This window comes from Molossus molossus, unplaced genomic scaffold, assembly GCF_014108415.1.
Source record: "Molossus molossus isolate mMolMol1 unplaced genomic scaffold, mMolMol1.p scaffold_m16_p_8, whole genome shotgun sequence".
In the NCBI taxonomy this organism is placed as follows: Eukaryota; Metazoa; Chordata; class Mammalia; order Chiroptera; family Molossidae; genus Molossus; species Molossus molossus.
This window is the reverse complement of record NW_023425402.1, coordinates 88,519,364-88,546,119: the sequence shown is the minus strand read 5'-3', so window position 1 is coordinate 88,546,119 and position 26,756 is coordinate 88,519,364. Positions and strand designations below refer to the sequence as shown.

Genomic DNA, 26,756 nt, shown 5'->3' with positions numbered 1-26,756 from the left:
TCTTCCTCAAAGGCTTTCTCTGGCTGCCTCTCATTTGTTTTTCTTTTATTTTGCTTCTGCTGCCTACTCTACAATGATCCTTTCTCCTACCCCAAGGCCACACGTCTCTATGTCCTGTTGGGTGGTTGCGGGGTGGAGCCTGGGAGTCTGGAAGAAACCCTTCTGGTCCCTGGGAGGGCTCTTTTCCAGGGCCTGAGGCTGCTGCAGAGAACAGAATAGCCCTTATTAAAGGCCAAACATTTTAATTACATTGTCTCATTTTTAATGCCCACAGTAATTCTTTCAGGAAATTTTCTTTTTACCTTTTTACAAAAGGAAAAACTGAAGCCCTGAGGTGTGAAGTAATTTGTCAAAGTTAGCATAGGAAGTACTTGGCTGAACCAGGACACACCCAGATCTGTCTTTCAGTTGCCCTTTGGTACTGCTTTTTAGAAAATGATAGCTAATGCAGAATCAATACTTAGAAAATGAAACAAATACAGTTTTCTAAGAGCTGTACTTGTATGCAACAATTTATCTTGATAATCGTATGAATAATTATATATCTTAAATTATAATTCCAAATCCAAATTACTCAAAGATAGTTTTCTAAAAAATCAGAGCATCTCTCTTCATAACTTGGAATGTTTTTACAGAGAGTAGTGTTAGAAAAGGCAAGTAGGTTATCAGTTGGCTCTCAGTTGCATGTTAAACCTTTCCTGGGTAAGGACCATGATACCTTAGTTTCTCCTTGTTTCTTTGGAAAAGGCATAGGAGCTAAATGTACCAGGAAACAGCTATCATTTTACTCACTTCACCTCCCTCTTAGAAGGGAGAGGAATAATAGTAACAACCAGTAACATTTATTGAATCATGTGCCAGATACGATAGGCGACCTTACCTATAGTTACTTCTCAGATATTCATAGTTTTAAAAATGACCATATTTCTGCTTTGCATTGATCAAACATTACCCATATTGACAAACATTTTTTTATATGAGACCATGCATGTAAAATATAGGTCTGTTAATCTAAACATGTAATTTTTTTTTTGCCATTTATGGTCATAAAGAGAAATGAGAAACGATAGGACAACATCTCTAAAGATTTGGCTGACAGTTGGGGATGGAGGTTTTGAATTCTTGCCTGGAAGCACTCTTTTAAAGCTTTGCTACTCTTTGTGGAGTCTGTGGGCCAGCAACAGGAGTATCACCTGGGAGCTCCGTAGAAATGCAGTATCCCAGACCCTCCCCCACAGCTACTGGATCAGAATCTGCATTTCAATGAAATCCCAGGGGTGTCTGCTTAGTGTAGCTTGAGAAGCCCTCGTCTAGAAGGTCACTCTGGCTGCTCCAGCTTTATTATCTTGTCAACCAATATAATTTTCTTCTGCAGATTACTGGAAGCATTGGTTCAGAAAGAGAAAGAATTACAAGCACTCCTTCATTACGCTATTGAAGAAAAAGAACAAGAAATTAAACACCTGAAGCTTAAGTCCCAGCCAATAGGTGAATAAGCAGAAAATTTTAAAGTAAAACTGCTCAACCAGGCTGCCACAGAAAGCTGAGAAAGCCCACAGGCAGTTTCATTTCATGGCTTAGTCAGCATCTGTTACTTGTACCACAACTACAAACAGATTGCTTTTCATTCTTAATTGTAGCAAACTATCATTTCTTATAAGTACAGTAAAAATCAGGTGATTCATAGTTATCTTTTCCTGTGATTAGGTATTACTGAGTAAATAGGGCTCTCCACTTTTTTGTCCTTATTTCTTTTTAAAGATTTCACAATGAGATTACTGGAATAAAATAATAGGTTTTGTCATTATTGCATTTGTATTCTGTGTATTCTAGTTTTTGTCATGTTATTCCCAAATAGTGGAAAAAAATTATAATTTTCTGGTTCTCTGCTAATTACAGTCATCTTTGTTGCATGAAAAACACAGTACAGTTTTGGTGTACCAAGTTTATTCTGAGAAACTATAAATTGATGTAAAGTTAAAGGTGAGAGTGTCATTAACTTATTGCTTCTGACTCTCCACTTACTAGTAGACTAAATACTCTTTAAGCATTTTATTTCTAGTTCATAGTGCCAGTCTTGATTGTTTAATTAAAGTATTAACAAATGTCTGTTGACTGTGGGAGGGTCTCAGATGACCTCTCTTAGGTGAAGCTAAGAATGTTCCCCGTTCCCCCAATTCTCTTCTAGATATTCCTGGATTGGCTGTGCATCGCTCAGCTTCTGGCACAAATGCTGAAGACTCTGAACTTACTGACTGGCTGAGAGCAAATGGAGCTGATGCAGACACTATCAGTCGGGTAAAGACAGCTATTTGTGGGACAAGCACTCTTTCATGTCATTTCATAGTGTCGAGTGCCCACTATGGGCATAGGGGATACCTGGTGAGCAACTCGGACCCAGCCCTGCCCTCCAAAGGCTTACAGACTAGGGTAGACAGGTAGTAATGTGACTCCACAGAGAAAAGTATAATTATGTTCATAAATTCTGTTAAAGTTGTCTGGTGTAATGAGACAGAGGGAGGAAGAGATTGGGGAAGGTTCTTTGAGAAGGTGATGAATGATCTGAAGCCTAAAGGAATATGTAGGAATAAACAGCCATCTTATGTATGTTTTTAGCAGGCAGACAAGAAGGTGAAATCATTCAATTGTGGGGATGTAGAATGTCCAGAGACAATCATCTTTGTGGTCCAAAACCCCTAAGGATTTTAATATTTTTGAATCGAAAATAATAAAGAGTAGAAAAATCAAGTCAGAACTAAAATAAAATGTTTTTCTGTTTTCTAATTTTCTCTTTTGTTTATTAACTTTTTAATTCTCTTGCAATGTTATTAGGCTCCACTGGGTATTGGCTCTTTACTGATACTTAATAAAATAGATCTAGTTAGTGAACTTATATCAGGAGCACTTCCTATATAAACCATATTGTCTATAGTAACCTAATACTTCTCTGCCCCATATGGACTTTTGTAATCAGCATGAATAACAAGCTAATCAGCATAAACAAGCATTTGTTTGTTTAAGATTACAGATGGTATAAACATATACACATAATAAGGGGGTATATTTTCATTATAGAGTCTCCTTAGAAATCTACATTTAACAAATTATTGCTACATACATTTAAACAACTCTCTTGCCTATGGAAAGTAATGCATGCAATCAAGTTCTCCAAACCATCCCTCCAACTGAGACTCAGATTACAATTGAGGAATAGCAACTGATTCTCTAAATCATTGCTCCCTTTGTTTTTAAGTAAGGTCAAAAGCTTTAGTTTAAATTAAAAACTCTGATTATCCAATAATTATTTGAAAGTACCTTTTATGAGACATGGAAAATAAGTTCAGAAATTAAGTGTAAGCACTACCTTTCCAAGGAATACATCTTATTTACTTGAGAAAAATAAAGCTACCCGGCATCAAACCTCTTAAAGACAAACACTATCTTCTGAGCAGCAATTATTTAGAAATTCAGTGTTGCTTATACTCTTTATGTATTTGGAAGTCATGGATGTATCTCTGTAATTATTTTGTAATGGGGGAAACTTCCCCCTAATAATTCCAGAACATTATATTTTTAGTGGATTTGCTTTTATATTCATTTTTAATTATTACCAGTGTTTACATTATGGATAGAGTTTGCTATTAAAGGTATAGAAAACTTCTAAATTTTATACATTTTTTTACTTTTTCCACAGTTTTTGGCTGAGGATTATTCACTAGCGGATGTTCTCTACTGTGTTACACGTGATGACTTAAAATGCCTGAGACTAAGGTACCACTTTGCTTTCCGTTCAGTTTCATGATGGCAAGAGCCCTGGGCTGAGATCAGGAAGTCTGGTTCCTGCCCTGGCTGGGTCCTGAGCAGCTCTAATCAGCTCTGTAATCCTGGACCGACCTCTGTGGTCCTCAGTTACTCTGAGTAAGCTGAGTTGGTTGGACCAGACTATAACTGAGAACTCAAATAACCAATATTTTCATATTTGTAAATGCAAATCAACTGGAAGAATATTTTTGATAATATATCAGACTAAGACCATGAATTTATTCTAAAACTGCCTTAATTTTGTTCATGATTGTGCCATAGTTGGAAATATTAGGATGGGGCGCTGATTTGCTATCCAAATACCAGGTATAATTTGTTACCGTTTCCTATAATAATTATTTTTTTTCTATTTGGCCAAGCATATACATAACTTTCTCACACTGGCCTCTAATAAAGACATTTTAGAAATGCTGAAAATCTTTTTTTGCTTTGGGACCTGGTAGATTGTGGGAGTGAAAAGGAAAGGCATGGAGGGATGATGAGAAAATATATACAAAAAGAACACATAATGACTAATAAGACTTTGGGATCTTCATGTTCTGATCAGAGCAGTTGAAAGCTAAGCAGTCACTTTTCTATTTCAAGGACAATGTTTCAAATGAAGTGTTCTCTTCACCATGTTCTTGTGTCTTTAAACAGGGGAGGGATGCTCTGCACACTGTGGAAGGCCATCACTGACTTTCGAGACAAACAGAGAGACAAACAGACTTGACTGTTGCTCACTTTGTTTCCAACCCTCCCTGGAGATTCTAACAATTAACACGGAACTGATCTTCTTAAGGGAGTGAGAATCCAAGGGAGAGGAGAAGGAAGCTGCACTTTAAATCCAGTATTTGTTTACTTGTGTTATAAAAAAAATAGAATACACTGAAATTTCCTAAATGCTTCTATTTCTATAATTCATAAGGACTCTTTGTAAGGACTCTCAAAATAATCCTAAACACTCAGATATTTAGGATTATTTTACTCCAAACATTTTAATGGAAATATTTTGAACTCAGCAGCTACTATACTTCAACCAAGTGTTTATTTCACGCTGAACAGATGTAACATTTCATGTGATTGTGCATCACTGGGACAAAAGCAAAATGTGACCATGACTTTTTAAGCTTATGTATGCTTGTAATATGCCCTAATAATCTGAGTAGAAATGCATAATTTCAATTATTGCATAAAGTTTATGTTTTGTTTTTTTTTAAATATGCAGAATCTGAGCAATGGTTTTTACTTATCTGTTTTACTTGTAATATTGACTATGTTTTGTAACTTGGGTTTCTGGCCTATAGTACATTGGTCTGAGTCATTTTTGTTACTACTGAACTGTACCAGTTGCACATGCCTGAATCATAGTAAACTTAGCTTGTTCTAAAGCTATCCATTGTGTCATACTTACTCTGAAAAGTAAAAAAGACTCTCAACATACTATTTTGATAAATTCTGAAGAATTTCATTTTGTTTAGATAAACTAGACAAACTACTTTGTCAAATTTCTAGTTGTTTCTTCAGCTGTAACATTAAATAGAATCTGTTTTCTACTCAAGTAATGGAAGAACAGTTGATATCCAAGTTTTTCCTCAAGGCAACAAATTGGTAAGAAGGCAAAGAAAAGAAAAGTCAGTGTATTTTTCTCAAGGCCCTGAGTTATCTTGAATGACTATTGTGTATCTCAGAGGGCATACAAATAGCATCCCCATGGAGAATAATGCATTTTCTAGCTCCTTAATTTTAGTTCCCAGATTGAGGGAAATATTTTCTTTTTAGCTGAAGATTACATTTTATAAGCCTGCCCATATTAGCAGGACGAAGTCTGAAGTTCCTAAATGGATCAATGAGATAAACAATTTTTTTGCATACAGAGGAAACTGTTTATTATGCAAGATAAAAATAATATAGAGCTGTTCACTTGATCCATATGTGATAAAACAAGGGTCACATTATTTCTTTGTGAAAATCCAGGTACAATATACTTTATTATTATTTTTTTAACGTTATTTTTGGCACTATTATAGGTGTCCCCATTTAGACATTAGAGTATCAAGAAAGTTCTCACCAGTATTTTCTCATTTGATATTTGCAACAACAACAGCTGCATCTTTTTATTTTTTGTTTTACCTCCCCAGTCTTGAGGAGAGATTGCTGCCCCTTGCATCCTGTGGGGAAATTTTGAAGGAGGTAAAGTGTAAATCAAGTGACACGTCATTTCATTCATGTTGAAATATAGAATAACTTCTTTATTAAGCCATGGTTCATGTGCCCAATACTAACGATTAAGTGCTTCTTTTAGACCGTTTATAGAGTCAAGCTACCTATGTTCAACCAACTCTTTAATGGTAGTCTTTTGGGGGAATCTTCACCGTAACCTGTCTTCGTGATCAAGTGTTCCTCTATCCCTACATGGTTCATAATACATTCCCAGATATCATTTTGGGTCTTTGTCACAAAAGATGGCAGTTCCATTATGGCCCAAGTTTCATGAAAGGTTTTACTTAAAAGGCCTTGGCATCCATCTAGGCCAGTGATTCTATACCAGCTTCACATTAAAGTGACCTGGATGCTTTTTAAAATTATTGATGCCGCCTAGCCGGTGTGGCTCAGGGGTTGAGCCTTGACCCATGCACTAAGAGGTCACTGGTTTGATTCCTAGTCAGGACACATGACCAGGTTGTGAGCCCAATCCTCAGTGGGGGGCATGCAGGAGGCAGCCAATTGATGTTCTCCCTCATCGATGTTTCTGTCTCTCCCTCTTACTTCTCTCCCTCTCACTTCCTCTATCTCTAAAATCAATAAAGGTAAAAAAAATTTTTTTTTTTAAATTATTGATGCTACCACCCCAGAAAAACTGTTTTTAATTGGCCTGGGGTAGGGCCCAGAGAGCCTTTTTAAAAGCTTTACAGATGTCTAGCCAGTGTGGCTCAGTGGTTGAGCATCGACCCATGCACCAATAGGTCGCCGGTTTGATTTCCGGTCAGGACACATGCCCAGGTTGTGGGCCTGATCCCCAGAGGAGGTCATGCAGGAGGCGGCCAATCAATGTTTCTACCTCTCCCTCTCACTTCCTCTCTCTGTAAAATCAATAAAGGAAAAATTAAAAAACAAAACAAAACTACAGATGAATTATCACTATCAGGCTCCATCTCCTAATTCTAGATGGTGCTGGAGAGATAAATGGAGAGTCCCTTTAAATAGGGGTGGTAGTAAGAGGGTTATCATTCATTGTTTATTTAGTGTAGCAAGAGTTAGAACACATAGGGCCTAGGGTAAAACTATCACAAACCTTTCGACCTTGGGCAGATTAACCTCTCCAAGTCTGTTTCCTCCTATGAAATAGGGAAAAGAGCCTACTTTCTTCACAGGGTTGCTGTAAGATTTAAATATAACAATGCAGGTGAGATGCTTACTGCAGTGCTCAGCAAATACTAAGCACTCAGCTCTTGCCTGCTGTTGTTATCTCATCATTTGTTCAAAAGTAGTTAAATACTTACTGGGTGCTACATGTTATGATGCACAAACAAGAAATAGAACTTAGCCCCAAAGTTCATTGTCAGTGGTGATACCAAGACAAAGCAGAAACTACAATACATGCAATAAGTGCTATAGATACATCTGACTGCCAGAGGGGATCAAGAAAAGCTTCCCAGAGAAGTGAAGTTCCAGAGCTGAGTCTGACAAGATGGTTGGTAACAGAACAATTATTTGGGAGGATGAGCTTCAGAATTATAGAGTCCTGAATGTGCTTTTGGGGGTAGAGTCCCTGGATGGAAGGGCATTTGGGGAGTAGAGAGAAGAAAGGATGAGATCTCAAAGGAGGAAGGGGGAGCAGGAGGTTTTAGGAGGTTAGTTCCCCCTGAAAAGGGAAATTGCGATGAATCGGAGAGATTTTGAGATGGAGGTAGGAGCTCAAGACAGATGGCTTCCGGGTTCCAAGTAAAGTACAACACACAGCACATGATGGTGTATGACATTTAACAGATGTCATCCATTCCTGCATTTTCATGTAACAGTCCACGTTGTTACAGATGCAGCATTAAATTTGGAAGGCATAGCCTATACAGGACCTAAGTGCAGGATTCTGGTGTGTTTCTTACTGTACTTAAGTGTAACTGATGGACTAAAGCATACAATGGTAAAAGTGGGAGAAGGGATAAGCACACACTGAAAACAAAAAAACAAGGACACAGAAAAATAAACACTAGTCTCAATTTGGGTGGGAGGGTTATCAAAGACAGTACTAATTGGTTTACTTAAGTAGCTAGTAAATCAGAGGGTTGAAAACCAATCACTTCCCTTTCCCTTTAGGGTTCACCTCTAAATTCAGCTAAGAGAGTTTCTGATGTTCACAGTAAAGTGTCTTACACTTTGATGACTTAATGTAGTAAAAATACCTTTGCTTGGGTCCAAGCTGAGGTTTTAAACTATCTTTCCCATCTGGTACTTTATTTTTATTGATTAGAGCTCTGATAAGAGTTATTGGAATGTGATCAGTTTGCCTAATCCATTGTACAAATGGCACTAAGGCAAAATCCCTAAGTACACATAGTGAAGTGTCTCTTAGTCAAAACCTCTACCTAGTCAGCCAGTGAAACCAGTAAGCCAAATAAAATCAGTCCACTCTTGGGTTCTGAGTGGCAAGTTTTTCATGAAAGGATGGTGGGAATTGTCACCCTAGCAAGAAATCCAACACTTCTCAGGCACTCTTGAGCATTGCATAGATTCTGTTGAAGCCCTTGAGAGGGTTTTAAATGGCTGGGAGCTTCCTGGGGAGTTCAGCCAAAGCAGGCTGGGGGAGTGCATTCCTGTGTAGCTAGACGGAACTGGTCGCTGCTTAGTTTTGTTCCTTATGTTTCCATTTACGCGGGCTGTATTTTTGCCCTCAGCATTTTGTTGCTTATCCTTGTCAGAGCAGAAATTGGTATCTCTCTGGCTAATAATCTGTTTCTTTAAAAAAGAAAGAAATTGTTGCTTAATGACCTTCTTGGTCTTCCTGAGCAAGCTGGACGGAAGTCAGTTACTAATGGGAAACCAAGAATAAGAAAATCCACATCACTGGGCACAAGTTTCACTAACGTGTGTGCCCTGGGGCTCACCAGATACATAGGCCTGAGGAGATTGGTCACCAGCAGCGGCGTCCTAAAAAGCAGATTGAGACCGGATCCCAGCTTGGAATGCCGCTTGCGTACTTCGACTTCCCACGTGGCATACTACTGCTTTTGCACTGTCACCACGAACTTCATGCCTGACCTGGCTGCTTCAGAGTTCATAGTGGAACTGGGCGTCCCGATGTCCCTGTCTCACCTGGGCTGATCTGCCCTCCCCAGTCCGGGGCCCTGGAGCCACTAAGAGTTCCCGACCCCATTCCAGACCTCAAGGAGGGGACAGCAGTCTGCGACGTTGGCCAGAAGCTCTGGCCAGGTGCCTGGCTCCCCTCGCGGGAAGCTCTTGCAGCCCCAGACCCTGCGGCGGCAGTCAGAGCGGCTGCCACGCCGCACCTGCCCGCGAGAGGGCGCGCCCCGTCCCAGGCCTCTCCCGCGGGCCGCGCTCGCGCTCCTCCCGCCCCTGTCGGCCTCACCTGTCTGGGCCGCGGGCCCCAGAGGCGGGGGCCGGCGGGAGCAAAGCCGAGGAAGAGGGCGGAGCGGCTCTGCGGGCGCGTCATCGGAGCACCATGGCGGAGCTAGGAGCTGGCGGCGACAGCCACAGGGACAGCGATGGCGCTGTGCAGAGCGAAACAGGTGACTGCGCGGCGGAGGAAGGGGGGATCCCGCGAACGCGCGGGGGGAGACAAACGGGTTGGTGGTCGCGTGGGGCGCCGGCGATCCCTCCGCCAGCGAGGCTGCGGCCGAAAACGGCCGGCCCCCAGCTCCGCGCACCGGGGCTCGGAGCGCACGGCCTTCCGCCCTCGCCGCCGGCGGCCCGGCGGTGCCCAGTGCCTCGGACCCCGGTCCCGATCGCTCCTTTGCGCCGCACCTCGACTTTCCCACAACAGGTGGAGACACGCCAGGCGGCGCGGGCGGGAGGTGGACGTGGAGAAACGGTGGCCGCTTCCCTCCCACTTGCCGAGTTGAATGGGGAAATCGTATCCCCCAAACCAAACAACCAGCCGGAAAGCCCTCGGCCAGGTGCGACGGGCAGGGTTCTCCGTTCCTGGGCACCCCCGCCCGCCCTCGCCGAGGGCCGGGGTCGCCCTGGGCTTTTCGGGCTCCGTGTGCCGAGGACGCTGTTGGGGCGGGCGGGCCGGGGTCGCGGGGTGAGCGGTGTCCGCAGTGAGCTCGGGCCTCGAGGGCAGAGGCCGACGGCGCGACGGCGGGGACCCCGCGGGGACCCTCGAGGTGGGGTTAGAGGTGGGAAAGGTGGTTCGGCTCCCGGGCTCTGTGCCGAGGACCGAGCCCTCCAGCCCCAGCCCGCTGAGGGGCCGCTCGGGTCCCCCAGCCCGCAGCAGTCTCCCCCGCACCGTGGGGACGGCTTTCCGCTCGGGGTAGGTTTTTCTGGAGACGCTGCCTGACAAACCCGCCCTCTCTCCTCGTCCCCTCTTCTCTGATTCTGTTCTTGGCGGGCAAACTCCGGTGCTTTCCTGCACTCGAAGTAGGGGCGGCGAGGCAGTTTCTTATTTTTAACAGAAATCCAAACTGCGCTGTATTTTCTGGTTACATACACACAATCGGAAACCATTGTTTCCTAAATGTAAGACTCGCCTCCTTCACCCCTCAAAAAGAGGTATTATTGGTTTAGACGGGATGCTTATTTTAATGTGAAAGGTCCAGAAAACCTGTAACAATATTTACAAATTATGTATCTGCTCTGCTGGGAAGAGTTGGGGCACCTAAAGGCTAATGACTTAATCCCTCCCGCCACCCGAGGATAAGTCTGACGAGGTGTCTTGAACTTGTTTACTTTGAAGTCACGCTACTTCCAGTCGAGTGGTTTATTTTGCCTTCATGTGTTTGAAAGATTTGTAGATCATTATTTTGATTTGGGGTGGGAAAGGGTGGCTAAATGGAGATGCCTTTGTAATTGCTTTAGAGAACTTGATGAACTGGGTGTCCCGGGTTAGACTCGCCCAAGTGAGGGCAGCAGGAGGGCAGCATCTCGCTGGGAATGTAAATGGTTCTGTGCCTAACCCCACAGAGTAACTGCTTATGAAACAACATTGTTCACGTTAATACACACCAATTTATGCTAAACAAACAAAAATAACAAACGCTTTTTAGAATCTGCCCATGAACTTGTTCAGATATAAGTGAACTGAAAACTAGCCTATTCAGTGCCTGGGTTGGTTAACTAATGAATTAACATACAAATCAAACATGTGGATGTCAGTGAACTATTTCCTTTTATGAAAATGGGAATTTAATTGGCTCCCGTCTCCTTCACAGAAAACAGTTGTTTCACATCTTTGCCTAGACACTTCAGTTTCCAGGGGACACATTGTATGTATGGTCTTTTGAGAATTGTACTTTATAAAGTAACTAAAACTTATTTCTGGCCCACATTTTTTTTTTTTTTGGTGTTTTCTTTCTAGCCCTTGATTACTATTAATGTTGTGTTGTTTTTTTTTAATCCTCACCCGATGATATTTTTCTATTTATTGTCAGATAGAGTGGGAGGAAGGGAGAGAGAGAAACATCAACATGAGAGGGACGCATCGACTGGTTGCCTCCCGCACGACTGACCAGGGCCAGGGACAAACTGCAACCAAGGTCGGTGCCCTTTACTGGAATTAAACCTGAGACTTTTGGCCCTCGGGCCAAAGCTCTAACCACTGAACAAAACCGGCCAGGGCTATTAATGTTTTTAGTGCTTAGAAGCACCTGTGAGCAGGTGCCAAAGAAAGAGCGAAGGTGAAAATATATTTTTCAAAATCTGGGTAACAGCCCCACCGATGTGGCTCAAGGGTTGAGGGACAACCCAGGAGATCACCAGTTCGATTCCCAGTCAGGGCACATGCCCAGGTTGTCGGCCAAATCCCCAGTGGAGGGCATGTAGGAGGCGGCCAATCAATGTTTCTCTCTCTCTCTCCCTCTCCCTTCCTGTCTCTCTAACATCAATAAAGAAAGAAAAAAACCTGAGTAACAATATTTTGCACAAACTGAATTTTAAAAACTTAAGTTTTCCATATATTTAAACACGTGACATATACCTGAACATAGATAGGACTTCAACGCAGTACTTTATTCTTACGGACACATTTCATTTATACACATCCAAATGCTACAAGTCTTTTAAGAAAAACAATTACAGGTTTGTATAGAGGTGGGTTTTTTTCGGGGAGATGGGGACTTAAGAATTTTATTACCATCAAGAGGAGAAAATTGCCACGACAAATGGCAACATTTGTTGAGGGATCTGATTTATTCCTTTTAGATCTGGTTATTGTGAGAGAGAGTCAATTCTTAAATGTCTTAATGTTTATGTCTCTGTGCAAAGACTGTAGTTTAATTTTAGCGCAATTTAGATTAGCATCTCAGATAATTGTTAAAATAATACCTGTAATGTGTTCATAATTACATACACATGTATGTGTATGTATCAAAGATGGGTTGAAAATTAGTGGTATACTGTTAATAAAGTGACACATTTGTTAAGAATATTGAAAGGTACTAAATCATCCAACATTTTATTTTATTTTTAAATATGTTTTTATTGATTTTTTTTTGAGAGAGAGACGAAGGGGGGGAGAGAGAGAGAGACAGAGAAAAACATGGATTGGCTGCCTCCTGCATGCCCCCTGGGGGGTTGAGCCAACAACCCGGGCATGTGCCCTGACTGGGAATCGAACTGGGACCTCTCAGTCCATGGAATGATGCTTAATCCACTGAGCCACACTGGCTAGGCTAAATCCAACATTTTAAAAACCTTATTTCTGTCAGCACATATTTACCTTCTACTCAGAGGTAGTCAAAAAACATGCCTGTGGTAAAATTTTTTTTTTTCTTGAGGATGAGCAGTTTTTTCAAATATATTTTTCAATAGCCAAAGGTAAACGAGAACTGGAAAAAAAAAAGGTCTGGAGACAAGTTTCAATTTTGCCACTAGAGGACGTTAAGTTCTTTTCATGTTATTATTTTGAGTAGTCTCATTGATTGATATTCACAAAACTGCCTCTGCCCAAGCTTTGTATATTTAATTTTATGCTCATGCACAATAACTGTGGAAAATGAGTGTGCAGAGCTAATTTTTCAACTGGAGAAATAATTTTTATAAAGCCTACTGCATTAAGACCAAATTTAAAGCTGGTTTTGACTAATTCATGAGACTACATATTCATGCACAGGGAATAGTAAATACCTGTAACCTGTGTGTTTTGTTGCTATTCCTTTGGAGGAAATGGCTTAGTACCTGGGATTGGGCTTTTTCTCACTTTAGCAAGGTCTGTGGTAGAAAAACATGGGCTTTCTTTATGATCTTGGTCATGACCCTTCACTTTGCATTTTTTCCAAATTAAAAAGTGACCTGTAAAGTCTCATTTAGCTTTAAGGGTCTGTGAATATCTGCAAATAAAAATTGTAAGAGACCCCTGGCCTCTGACAGTGTGGCTCAGTGGATTGAGCATCGTTCCATGGACTAAGAGGTCCCAGTTCGATTCCTGGTCAGCGCACAATCCCGGGTTGTGGGCTCGATCCCCAGTAAGGGGCGTGCAGGAGGCAGCCAATTGATGTTTCTGTCTCACATTGATGTTTCTATCTCTCTTTCCTGTCCTCTCTAAAAAAAAAAAAAAAATCAATGAAGACATATTTTTAAAAATTGTAAGAGGCTCAGACTACAAGTTAGCGTTAAACTTGTCCCCTTTGAAACTTGAGTCCCAAAGCCAGTATTGCTTCATTGAGATGTCTAGATAACTTTTTTCCTATTGTTTTGTTGCTAGCTCTTACCTTTACATCTTGCTAAGTTGGAGGGAAGTGTTATTATTAGACTAGGCAGTTGTACTCAGGAGAATGCATTTATTTGATATCATTAGCTAGGCATGTGTGTGAAATACTAGTTTACATTGGCATGGTCTCTAAAAATAAATTCTAACATCTTTGCTGTCTGGTGCATGAAAATAATAATTTGAAGGAGATTATTTTCAAAAACTCAGGTCTCATTCTGTTGATGTAAAAATTGGAAATATTGAAGCTTAGAATAATTAACCAAGAAATACGTACCTTCTACACATTTAGCATTATGGTGGCTGGAAGGTTGATGAAGAGATGATCATTGGATTGAGCAAGGAAAACAAAACCCACAAGCAAATAATTGCAGGTTATGAGGAGTTCAGTGAAGAAAAATTACTTCTAGCTGCAGTCATTCATCAGGGATAGTAACTAAATTAAACTTGCAAAACAGGTAAATAATGTGTGAAGTTGAATGGAGGCAAGAGAGAAATAAGGTACGATGTGGAAAAGAGCAAAATTTTGGTCATATTGATTCATAAGTTTCAACAAGAAAGAGTTCTAGATGATCAATTAGGAATGATGGTACATTGAGGCCAAGTTATGGAGTGGTTGAAGGTCAAGCTAAGAGGTTCATACAGGATTCTGTGGGCATTGGGGTACTGTTGCTGAATCCTGAGGATAACATATCTTGATTAAAGCATGATTAATTAGGTGATTCTGTTCCCATGAATCTTGAAAGCTTGACATATAAGATTATACTCCAGGTTTGAGTTTTGCTCATTGGTTTAAGGGTGGCATGAACATATTCTGGAGGAGGACCTAATTTTGGTGGGAGAAATAGGAAAATCTCTGCTTTAAATATGGAAATTTGAAGTACGAGAGAGGTGTAGGTAGAGATGTCTAATGGGCATGAAAGAGAAAAATGAAGGTTGGTATTCATTCCAAAAAGGAACAATGATTGAAGCCATGAGAGTGAGGAGAGCTTGTAAATAATAACGGCAAAGGGGTGAGAGCACATTTAAAGTATAGGAGGTGGAAGAGCCAGCCAGGAAGATGGGCAGAGAAGCAGAAAGCTCAGAAGGGCGCAACTGAGCAGTGCCATACCTGCCAAGGGGGACAAAGATGGCAAGGATTCAAAGAGTGAAGAGTGGGAGGGAAAAGCCACTAGTATGGTTTCCAGGTAGTCACTGCCCACCTCCAGAGGAGGAATTTCAGTGGTTGGTTCAAGAGTGGGGCATGTACCAGGTTATAAGTGATTAATAGATGAGCAGTGGCCGAGATAACCAACTTAAAAGACGCTCAGTAGCCCTGGCCGGTTTGGCTCAGCGGTTAGAGCGTCGGCCTGCGGTCTGGAGAGACCCGGGTTCGGTTCCCGCTAAGGGCATGTACCTCGGTTGCAGTTTGTCCCCGGCCCTGGTAGGTCGTGCGGGTGGCAGCCACTCGATGTGTCCCTTCACATCGATGTTTCTCTCTCTCTCTCTCTGTTCCTCTCTCTCCCTCCCACTCTACCTGAACAAAAAAATGGGAAAATGTCCTCGGGTGAGGATTAAAAAACAAAACAAAAAACAAACAAACAAACAAAAAAAAGACGCTCAGTAGTTTGCTGATAAAATGGGAAATTTTCAAATCTTTGAGTAAGAAGAAGGATTTTTCTCTCTTTTTAGAATGTACTCATTAATCTGTGTACAGGAAGTTTACTGGTGTTTTGGGTATACAATTCATTGAGTTTTGTTGAATGTATAGTCATGTAACCGCCACTATAATCACGGTCCAGAAGAGTCTCTCACCCCAAAGAATTCCTTCATGCTGCCCCTTGTGGTCAGGCTGTCCTTCCATCTGTTCGCTAACCTTCTGGTGTTGCTTTTTCCAGAATGTTATAAAAATGAAATCATACTCTGCGGCCTTTTGAGTCTGAATTTTTTCACTTAGCCTAATGCATTTGAGATTTAAATATGTTGTATCAATAGGTGTTTATTGATGAGTAGTTTGCCATTGTAGTGGCATACCACAGTTTGTTAATTCATCCATCTGTGGAGGAGCATTGAGTTATTTCCAGGATTTGGTGGTTATGAATAATGCTACTGTAAATATTTACATACAGGTTTTTCTCATTTATCTAAGGAAACACCTAAGAGTAGAATTTCTGACTCATATAAGTGTATGCTTTTAGGAAACTACCAAGCTGTTTTTCAGAATGGCTGCCCAATTCTGCATTCCTGCAAGCAATGTGTGTGAGTTCTAGTTGCTCCGCATTGTTGCCAGCAACTTCACGTTGTTAGGTTATTTTTGGTTTTTAGTTATTTGCCATTCTACCAAGTTCTTTTGAATAGAGCAATATAAACACCTTAGAGTCAAGTAGTGGCCTTCTGGTTGCTAAAGGATGCTCCATCGAATTAGGAAAACCTGTGAAGGAGGGTTGCCTCCAGGGCCCAGGTATGGGTCACGGCTTCGTTAGCCGTCTTTTCCGTAGTGTTTCTTATTTCTGTGGAGTCTGCGTTCCGAAGGTGCCAGGGACAGAAGTGCCATTGTCCACCCAAGTCCTCTTCTCCCCCTTAATGTCTCTCTGCTAGTGCCTGGAGACTTGGCTTTCCAGAATTTAAAAATAGCCATTTTTTTTTCAGTTAGAAAGTTAGAAAGCTGTTTGTTCACATCATTTGTTTTATGGTCCTGATTATTAATCCCTTGTTGACAGAATTTATATTGTCAAACTGGATACTTAGCATCAGTTCTCAGTTTCTGAAGTGTACTTGCAAGTGCTTTCTACACGTCTTGATTACTCCGTCAGTGGACATTTCGGCACTGAGCGTGGTCTGAGGTCTTTTTTGATGAATTTGTATGGGATGTAGGCTTATTATTTTCTAGAAAAATCCAGTTTTCAAGTTTGTCTAGCCCTTCAGCAGGTTGGTGCCTCCTGCCTGTTTAACATCTCAGTTTGTGCAGGGCTCTGAATTAGAGGGTCCACGAATGAGATGCTGTTGGGCAGCTTTTCTCTGGTCATTAAATACTACTCTCCTTAGTATTTTCTTATTTGAGAAATAGCCAGTTAAGGAAGAATCTAAAATTATCTTTTATTTTGAATTTTGATTTTATTAAAGAGTAATAAATGTTTCACAGCAAGAACTCAGTGCATGCATAGCTTCTCGTCCTCGAAGCTCCTATAGAAATAGTTGTGAGAGAATTGTGAGACAGTGCCAACAACTGACACACGACCAGACAACCCAGATACATACAGGGGTGCAAAACTGAGCGTCAAGGAAACTGGGAAGATGCATTTGGTATACGTGAACTGGGCTTTGCAAGTGTTATTAGTAAAATCTTGTATATTTAACTTGAGAGTATTGAGAGTTGGGGTGTGTTAAAATTTTGTTTGTAACTTTTCTTTTAATGCTTTGAAAGCCTCCTTTTTGGAGTTGGCTTTCTGGTAAAGAGAACCATCCTTTACTGTGGTATAATAGCCTCTATATAAAATGTGTATCCCTGACACTGTGTAGGAAGTAGAAAAGTTGATATTCTGAGAAAAGTTTAAATTCCAAGGTGAAAATCGACGAAGAACCCCTTGTTCTAGTGGCCTCACTCCCCAACACAAGGCCTGTTTGGCTGGCGGTAACGTGCGTAGTAATTGGCTGTAACAGAAACACTTGGATGCTTCTCAAGATTTTCATCCAGTCTGGTTCTGAGAAGCTCCTGGCCTGACTCTAGTGTGGCAGACACCAAACAGGACCTGGCCGCCTGCTGGGAGCGTTCCAGTGGATGGGCTTCTATTCATGGTAGATGCTCTAAATTAACCACAGCACTGGGGGTTTCATTTAAATATAGCTCACTCCTTGCCTGGCCGGTTTGGTTCCGCGGACCAATGAGTCTTGGGTTCGATTCTGGCCAGGGGCATGAGCCTTGGTTGCAGTTCATCCTCGACCCTGGTCAGGTCGTTCAGAAGGCAGCCAATCGATGTCTCTCTCTCTCTCGCTCTCTCGCTCTCGCTCTCTCTGTCCCTCCCACTGTATCTGATGATAAATGGAAAATTATCCTCGGGTGAGGATTCAAAATAAATAAAATTAAATAAATATAGCTCACTCCTTGGGCATAAGGTTAAGTGTTGAGATGATTATTGAGCTCATGTAATAGAGTGTCATTGGTTCAGAGCTATGGTTCTCAATCTTGGCAGTGAGTTAAAACCACCTGGGGACCTTTTAAATCTCTGGATGCCCAGGCTGCTCCCTAGGTAATTATCTGGGAGTCTCTGGGGGTGGGAGCCAGGTGGCAGTATTTTTTCCAGCTCCCCAGGTGGTTCCATTGTGCCATCAAGGCTGAGAACTACTGGTTTCGATCCATGTCCAATGTAGTGCTCGTCCAGCTGACCTTCTTAGTAGGTTTAATGTGGAGGTGTGAAGGGTGCCTTGCTTATGGAAACCTCCTGGAAAATTGTAACTGCTACTGCCCTCAATCTAATCTAGTGAGTGTATGTAGTTTATATCTTATTTTACTTCCAATTATTTTTGAAGGAAATATAGATGTGAATAGGAGTAGACTTGTATATATGTGCACATATATTCAAGTACATATTTATGCACTTTCATGTAGGAATTTGTGCAGTTAGACAAAAGGTTGGGTAATTAGCTTTCTTTTTGTCTACTATACTTAGCCACCAACTGCCTTCTGCTCCCACCTACCCCTCAAAACCAGGAGAGGTCAGCTTCGGGTAGGTAATTAAGTTTTTTGTAGAAAATGATGTATGTTTCCCAGAGATCTTCATGGTGACCCATGAACTCTAACCGCCAGCCCCTGGCTCTGTGACCAGCCCTTGTTTCCTGTGTCTGTAAACACATGGCACAAGAATGACTTCCTCCTTGACATTCTCCCCTTCGTCTGACGGCCTGATCCGACCCTAATACCCTTTGGGCTGCTCTTCCCTTCACCTCTTGTTTGTTTTTCTCTCTCCTCATCAGAAGTTGCTCTGCCTATACTCAGTCTGGTAACTTCTGTTCCTTTTCCTTTGCAGTATTGTTCACATTTTTGTCTTCTCACATTACGATCTCTGGCTCTACATGTCACAACTTCCACAGCACTTGTGGGTTGCACTTGTGTGTGCTTGTGAGGTTTTGGGGTGCCACCAGTTGCTCCCTGAAGGCTCACCCTGGGCAGAACTGATTGCCCGTTTTCTTCCTCCAAGCACCTGGCGCCTGCATAGTGCACACTCCCGGACCAGAGCGAAAGGGCAGGGGGGGATTTTCAATGGGACTCGTCCCTAAGGGAGAGAAAGACTATCTTTGATTTTTTTTTCCCTTCAAGATTATACTGAAACTAAGCATGTGTGAAGCCATGTGGTTCTGAGCACATATCGACTGTGCAGTTATTTAGGGACAATACTAAACGATGACTTTGTCCTAGGCCTCTGGCCAGGGCTCCACCACCCACTGCCCGAGGAATTTGGGGCAAGTCATTTGACTGTTCTCTTCCTGCTTTTAAAGCAGGGGTCATCGTGACACCTTCAGTGTTGTGAGAATTGAGTGAATTAATACTCGCACGGTACTCAGAACAGTACCTGACACGCATGAGGGCGGAGCGTTGTCATAGTTCCTGTGGCCATGGTTACTAAGGATCCGTACTGCATCACTGTGAAAATATGGACCTACTGTAGCATGCTAAAACTTTCCCTTCAGCAAATTTGTATTTATAACTGTAGAGTCTCCATAATGAGAGAACCAGGATGTAAGGCCTGTTCAGACCTAATGGCAACGTTGTGATCACACTACCCTGAGTGCGGCTCAGGTGTAGAGGGCCTCATCCAAGCACGTCGGACGGTGCTTCTCACTGTCAAAGTGTACAGAGTGTTCCAGTGAAAGGGTGTCACACACTGGCCTGGGAGACTCTTAGACTATATGGTGAGTGAGTTGGACAACCATGCCGGCCCATCTTGACTTATTTTTCTTTGATTTCTACAGTGCTCAAGAGTGTTTTTTCTTACTATATTATAATTCCAAATTTGAAGTTTGTTCCTAAAATAATATTGCTGGAGATTACACTTTAAATCATAAGAGTAGACTTGAATTCCCTTTAAACCACAAAGATGGACATCCCAAACCTATTTTGACTTTAAACCAGTCACTGTCAGTTCACTGACCATGTTTCTCTGCAAGGAAAATAGAGGAAGCGTCTACAGCTTGGGTCTGCACGGCTTTCATGAGAAGCAGGCAGTGTGGGTTTCTTCAAACAAAGTACATAAATGAAAACGAAAATATCGGTAAGCCATCTTGTGTGTTAGTCACAGATTTTAGAAGAGACTTTCTCAAATTGCAGGGGCTCATTTACAAGACCTATCCTGTATATGTGCGTGTGCGTGCGTGTGTGTGTGTGTGTGATGGTGGTCATGTGTTTGAGAGACTTTTCTCCCTAAGAAAATAATATCTCGTTCAATTTTGAATTTAGATTTTTATCTTTTTAAAAATTTAAGAACAGTAAATCTTAAAATATATCACTTCCTCAGGTGGGTCCTGGGTTTAGATGCTCTGAGTATTGCCCTCCGATATTCTTTTTTCTTTAATCCTCATCCAAGGACATTTTTCCATTTTTTGCTCAGATAGAGTGGGAGGGAGAGAGAGAGAGAGAAACATCGACATGAAAGGGACACATCGAGTGGCTGTCTTCCACACAACCCAACCAGGGCCAAGGACAAACTGCAACCGAGATACATGCCCTTAGGGGGAACTGAACCCAGGACTCTCTGGTCCGCGGGCCGATGCTCTAACCTCTGAGCCAAACTGGCCAGGGCAGATCACTCGTGTATTTAAAGGGCATATCTGTAGGCTCTGTAAAGTAGTGTCCCAGTATCAGGAGCTAAAACAGAAGTAGAAGAGATGGCTCTACTGTAGAAAGAAAGCTTTAAAGTAAAGAACAGGGGAGGGATGGAGCTATTTTTAGTCTAGGAGACCTGTGAGAGGGCGTATACCTTTGAATGTGAAAACCCCATAGTCTTGTAATCCAATGATACCTCCCAGGAAGGAACACTAGTTTGGCATTTCAGATTCAATCTTTGGTGGTCCAGCTGGACCTAAAGTAGTCAAGTCTGTGAGTGTCATTCCATTGATTAACAAACTGATGAGGTCCGACATTTGCCTGATACTGAAAAAATCAGGGAGGAAAAAAATGGTCTCAATCATCAGCCAGTTTGTGCAACACAAATATTTACACCATTTACATGATTAGAGCATGTGTCGTCGTGAAAGCGTTGGAGGGTTCAGTAAGGCATCCTCAGGAAAGTAGAAGCCTTCAAGGTTTTGCGGGGGGGGGGAGCCCAGGATGTCAGGAGGAGCAAAAGGCTGTTCCTCATCTGGTGACTGGTTTACAAATAGGCCTTCAGTCACCCTTGAAATGTTTAAATTTATATCATTTTTTTTTTTTTTTTTTTATCCTCACCCAAGGACATCTTTCCATTTTTTGTTCAGGTAGAGTGGGAGGGAGAGAGAGGAACAGAGAGAGAGAGAGAAACATCGACGCGAAAGGGACACATCGAGTGGCTGCCACCCGCACGACCAACCAGGGCCGAGGACAAACTGCAACCGAGGTACGCGCCCTTAGTGGGAACCGAACCCGGGTCTCTCCGGACCGCAGGCCGACGCTCTAACCGCTGAGCCAAACCGGCCAGGGCTAAATTTATATCATTTTTAAATAAAAATAATTTATTATTAAAAAGAAGGTAGGGCCCTGACCGGTGTGGCTCAGTGGATAGAACATCAGCCCGAGCAGCAGAGGGTCGTGGGTTTGAGTCCCAATCAAGGGCACATTCCTGTGCTCCAGGTTTGATCTCCAGCCCCAGTCAGGGCATGCGTGGCGGGCAACCAGTTGATATGTCTCTCTCACATCAATGTTTCTCTCGCTCTCTCCCTTCCACTTTCTCTAAAAATCAATGGAAAAAATATCCTCCGGTGAGGATTAACAAAAAAGACAATATTATTATATATGAACACACTTAACATTAGAATAAACCCAGATAGATGGAGCTCAGACATCTGAACTGGACGTTCCCAACCACTGGGAAGTGTACAATGATGTTTTGCTTTATAAAGCACATTGTTTTTTCTATTATGATGAACCCATCGGGAAACATGGTCATAGAACAATTTGCAGTTTATTTAAAACACACATCTTTTGGCTTTATAAACCCCCCTCCTCTTGTTGGTAAACAGAGAACAAGAATAAGGTCTTTTCCCAATGAGCTGGATAAAGCCTGTATCTGGGCTCTAAAGGGACATGGGCGCTGCTTGTTTCAAGTTTTGGGGACAAATGTCATGCCTGTGCGGATGCAGGAACCACGTGGTACTATCTCCAGGAAAAAAATAAATTGAGAGGAAGAGATTTTTACTGTGATTTTGCTTTCTTCATTGCAATATTGCATGTGTCTGGAACAGCCCTTTTAAAAAATACATCTAAGATTTTAGTGCTTTTAACAATGGAAATGCAGCCTTATGATAAGAGGCAAAATGGTCCATTTGTGGGGTTTTAGGAAGTTTCCAAAAAGATTTCTTTACAATTATAATTCTTCCTCAGTTGCTTGTCTAAAATTCACATGAGTTTTAAGACAGGGGCTTAAAACTCGGATGTGAAAGGGTTTTCTGAGATATGTTACTTTCTTTCTATAAGGAGCCCCTTAAACATCTCAATGGCCTGGGGTCAGGCAAGACTGAAACAAGATGTATTTATCAAAAAACAAACTGGATATCTAGTTCTTGGAAATGAATGCTTCCTATCTTTTTCTAAAAGCAATTATTGTTACATTGGGAATCTTTTTGGCTTAGCAGTTGCAAATTTCAGAAGCTTCTGGGCTTGCTAGTTAACCTAAGTATATTTGTCTCTTATCTGTATGATTTAGCTTAAGGTTTTGGGTGTTCTGGTTAGTTGCTGACAATTATCGTGGATATGCTCATCCTTTTCAGTGTGGGCCTTAACGGAATGAAAATGACCAAACCTCAAACCTACCCACTATGATTATATAATTTGGCATTTCTATTGGAAACGTCCTTCCTCTAGGTTAATTTCAGGGAATTATCGGAGAACTGTATATAATTTTTTTTTGACAGCGTTGGCTTCAGTTATCAAATAAACCAGTAACTATGTAAAGTTTTGTACCTCAAACCTTCATACACACTTGATTTTCTCATGAAAAGCGTATCTAATTCCACCCACCCTCGTCCACATGTCTACATACTTCAGTTTCTTCTACTTGAGTGAGGCTGTTCCATGACAACAAGGATGGGTTGTTGTGTTTTAAGTGGTCATATCTGCACTTTCTAAACCGTTTAATGTTGAGACAACCAGATTGCTTGGTCTTCACTATAATGATAAAAAGAATTTATTTGGTAATGCTTTGAAGCTGACCTATATTGAATTCTCAGTAAGAGATCATTAGTGAAAACAAAAGGGGATTTTATAGGTCCATTCTGAGATGTCCTGACCCCAATTTATGAATATTACTTTAAAAGAGCATTGTAATATTGGACAATGATTTGAGTTAAATAGTTTTTAGTGAAGAATGTGATCGCTGGCACGTAGACCTTAGATTTTTTTCATGGCATGGTTTTATTTGCAGCATGTTGATTTCAGCGTGGGAATGGAGCGTCTTACTCTCTCTCGGGTCACTGACCTTGATGGTTAATTTGATGTCAACTTGGCTACTGCGCCACAGTGTCCGGATTTTTAGTCAAACACTGGTCTAGAGGTTGCTGGGAAGGTATTTGCAGATAAGATTAACAGTTGCAGTCAGTCGACTTTAAGTAAAGAGATTACCCTTGGTCATATAGAGAGGGCCTAATCCAACCAGTTGAAGGTCCGGTTTCCCAGAAAAGAAGGACTTTTGCCTCAAGGCTGTAGCATAGACATCCTGCTGGAGATGTCAGCCTCCTGGCCTCCCTTCAAAAGCTGGGCTTGCCAGCCTCTGCAGTCACAGCAGCCATTATTCCTTGATGTAAATCTACATATATATAAAATGTATATTATATTTTTCTCCAGAGAAACAGAACCAAAAAAAAAAAAAAAAAAAGCTGTTGGAGAACCCTGGCTGAAACATTGACCCTCAGAAAGAAAATCAACCGTTTACCCCCAGAATTATGGAAAAACGTCTTCATTGTTTTTTAAGAGAGAGAATTTTAGATTAATTTAATCTAATTTTAAAGTCAAAACAGAGGATATTAAACCTTCCTAAACTGGAAAAAAAAAAAATAAATTGATGTCAGCTTTAATTCTAGGGAATTGTAGGAGAAAAGTGGGAAGAATAGCTGTCGGAGAACAGGACTGGGAAAACGTCTCAGTATTTTCTAAAGCACGTGTCCTTCACCTGTTCACTTCTTTACTGGCCTGAAGACTTCGGCCTGTCATTCTCCCTGACGTGCCCGTAAAGCAATAAATGGAATTGGTTTACTATTCTTTAGCATTGCTTTTCTCTCACAGACCTTTAGATGTCATCTCTCAAGTCACATCGCCATAGTGATCCACCCATTAAAGGTTGTGTCATTAGGGAAAATGCATCTTATCCATCTTCATCTCCCCTTCCCTAGAGGTCTGCAGGTAAGAGAGAGAGTGAGGGCAGTCTGCAAGCCGTAGGTGCAGGAATCAGTGTGGCCCTCTTTAAACCAGAATTATTTAGCTTTACGCCTAAAACCTCTGGGCGAGGGGGCATCAGTAGAAAGAGTAAAACAATATAATGGAGCTGCCTTCAGTTGAAGCCATGTGTGGTCTCAGTTGGTGCAGAGGGACTGAGACAGCAAGGGGGAGGGGCTGTCTGACCTCTCTCAGGCTTTTCCTCTCTGCCTGACTGTGTTCCCCTGGATATATAGCTCGAGTTTCCATTTTCATCAGGTGATGGAATCACAGGATCAGAAGAGGCTCTGGAGATCTAAAACCCCACCCTGTCTACAATGCATTCAGGCAGCACATCATCCGGATTGATGGATGGGCACAGCCGTCTTCAGGGACGGAAAGCCCAGCTTGTTACATCCTGGTAACTTCCAGTCATCGGTCCTAGGTCTGTCTTCCAGAACTACACGAAAAGTAGAAGTCCTTCCGTACATTAACCTTTAATTCAGTTATTTTATTCCTCAGAGTCTTGTCGTATTTTCTCCAAAGGAAAATGTCTCTTCTTTCAAATGATCCTCCCGTGATAAGTCCTAGGCTGCTCTCTTCTGAATGTGTTCTCATTTATCATCGCATTTGAAATATCTAGCTCAGACCATGTGATCTGAGGACCAAAAACTGCCGGAGGCGGTTCCCCTTAGTCAGCCTGATGGAAGTCTGCTGAGATCACCCATGATGCTGTTAGGATTGTTACTGCCTAATCACCAAGTAGAGGGAGCTTGCCGTCCGAGGACCCTCTTTCCTTGTACCTGCTGAAGGGTGGGGAGGTCTTCATGTCCTACCTGTGCAGCTGTACTTTTTTAATATAAAAAGAGGTATTCGTATGTATTGCTACTAAATTAGTCTTTTTAGCTATAGCCCATTATTTCAATCTGTTGAGATCATTTTGGACCATCTCTCAGCTTTGTTTCCTTTGCAGATATAAGGCCCTTGTTCTCATCTAAATCTGTGATAAGAACATTAACCACCTTTCCTGTCCATTGTCCCCTTCTCCAGCTTTCACAGGGACTGGTGCAGGTACTTGGTATCCCTGGTCACCCCCCTGAAATAAGCCTCCACACTGCCAGGGGTGCCTGTTAAAAAGGCACCAACAGGAGTGATTCTTGTACTCTTGTCTTTGCCATCTGAACCCTTGGCCCCCACTTGAGATCTCTTTTCCCCAACTGGACACAGTAGTTATGCAACTGGTTTTTCTTTCTCAGGTCTCACTCCTTCTTCCTTCCAACCCACCCTTCACCCGCTGTCAGACTGGCCTACTTGAATGTTCCCGAATGGCTCCCCTTGCTTTGTTTAGTGGGAGAACGTTGTATGATTTGGCTGCTGCCTCCCCTCTGCTGTCATCCCCACAGCACCTCATTTTGCATCCTTGACATGATTCTGTGACTCCTACAGCAAGACAAGGAACCACCGTTTCTTCATTTTTTTTTTTTTTATCCTCACCGGAGGACATTTTTCCACTTTTTGTTCAGATAGAGTGGGAGGGAAAGAGAGGGAGAGGGGGAGAGAGAGAGAGAGAAAGAGAGAAACATCGACGTGAAAGGGACACATCGAGTGGCTGCCACCGGCACAACCCAACCAGGGCCGGGGACAAACTGCAACCGAGGTACGTGCCCTTAGCAGGAACCAAACCCGGGTCTCTCCGGACCACAGGCCAACGCTCTAACCGCTGAGCCAAACCGGCCAGGGCCATTTCTTCATTTTTTTAAAATCTTTCTAATGGCTCAAAAGTGAAACTAAACATGGAACTGCTCACAGACCAGTGATGAATCAGATAACTTTTAGAAACACAGACCTGGGTCTGATGATTCCATTGAACTCAGCAGTTGACTTTTTTGGCTTCAGATTGAATCTGTAAAATTGGATTTCTAACCTAAGAAGGGTGTGAGTATTAGAGGAGAGGACTTATGGGGCATATTTCAACTTTTATCAAGTTCAGAAGTTCACATAATGTACATTAGTAAAGTGTGGTCCATGAGAATAATGAACAGGAGGGCCTACAGGCATTCTAACATATGTTACTGGGTTCAAGTTTAACGTGGCATTTTATAATATTTGCAACTTAGCTAATGATAACTAATGTTTAGCAAAGGGTTTTAAAGAAACCTTAGTATCCACACCTTTCATTCGGATAAATGACACTTGGGTTTAAAATGTGTTTGTGGTGGAGCAGACATGGGGAATTGGATTCTGCAGGCACTGTAAAAGATTCACCTTGCAGCAAAGATTTATAGAAACGGAATAAAAGGCACGTTGGGGACCTAGTACCTCTTCATTGATGGCATGTCACTACTGCAGTAGTTATTTACTGTTTTTGTTTTTTTAATTTGCCTGTTAACAGAAGGTGGTAAAATGAAGATCAAAGCAAACCTGCTTTTTGTTTTCCTTTCAAAGGGGCAGTCTTTCTTTGTGCAGTATTTCTTTGTCCAACAGTCTGTTGGAACCTCTGAA

General features: G+C 42.0%; 2 protein-coding genes across 4 annotated transcripts in view; both read left to right on the top strand.

Moving 5' to 3' along the window:
• The window catches only part of MAP3K5 (mitogen-activated protein kinase kinase kinase 5), a 203,011-nt gene extending 197,855 nt beyond the window's left edge, over positions 1-5,156 (top strand). For 2 of the 3 annotated variants that reach the window (XM_036247958.1, XM_036247956.1), the window contains 4 exons: positions 1,376-1,488; positions 2,189-2,298; positions 3,695-3,771; positions 4,462-5,156. In XM_036247958.1, coding sequence (XP_036103851.1) covers positions 1,376-1,488; positions 2,189-2,298; positions 3,695-3,771; positions 4,462-4,534 — 373 coding nt within the window. In that variant the 3' untranslated portion in view covers positions 4,535-5,156. The remainder of the gene's footprint in view (positions 1-1,375; positions 1,489-2,188; positions 2,299-3,694; positions 3,772-4,461) is intronic. The other variant, XM_036247957.1, reaches the window with a different exon arrangement.
• Positions 5,157-9,472: 4,316 nt separating this feature from the next.
• The window catches only part of MAP7 (microtubule associated protein 7), a 174,689-nt gene continuing 157,405 nt past the window's right edge, over positions 9,473-26,756 (top strand). Inside the window, exon 1 of the mRNA XM_036248796.1 lies at positions 9,473-9,548. Within this exon, the coding sequence (XP_036104689.1) occupies positions 9,482-9,548 (67 nt within the window). The 5' untranslated portion in view covers positions 9,473-9,481. The remainder of the gene's footprint in view (positions 9,549-26,756) is intronic.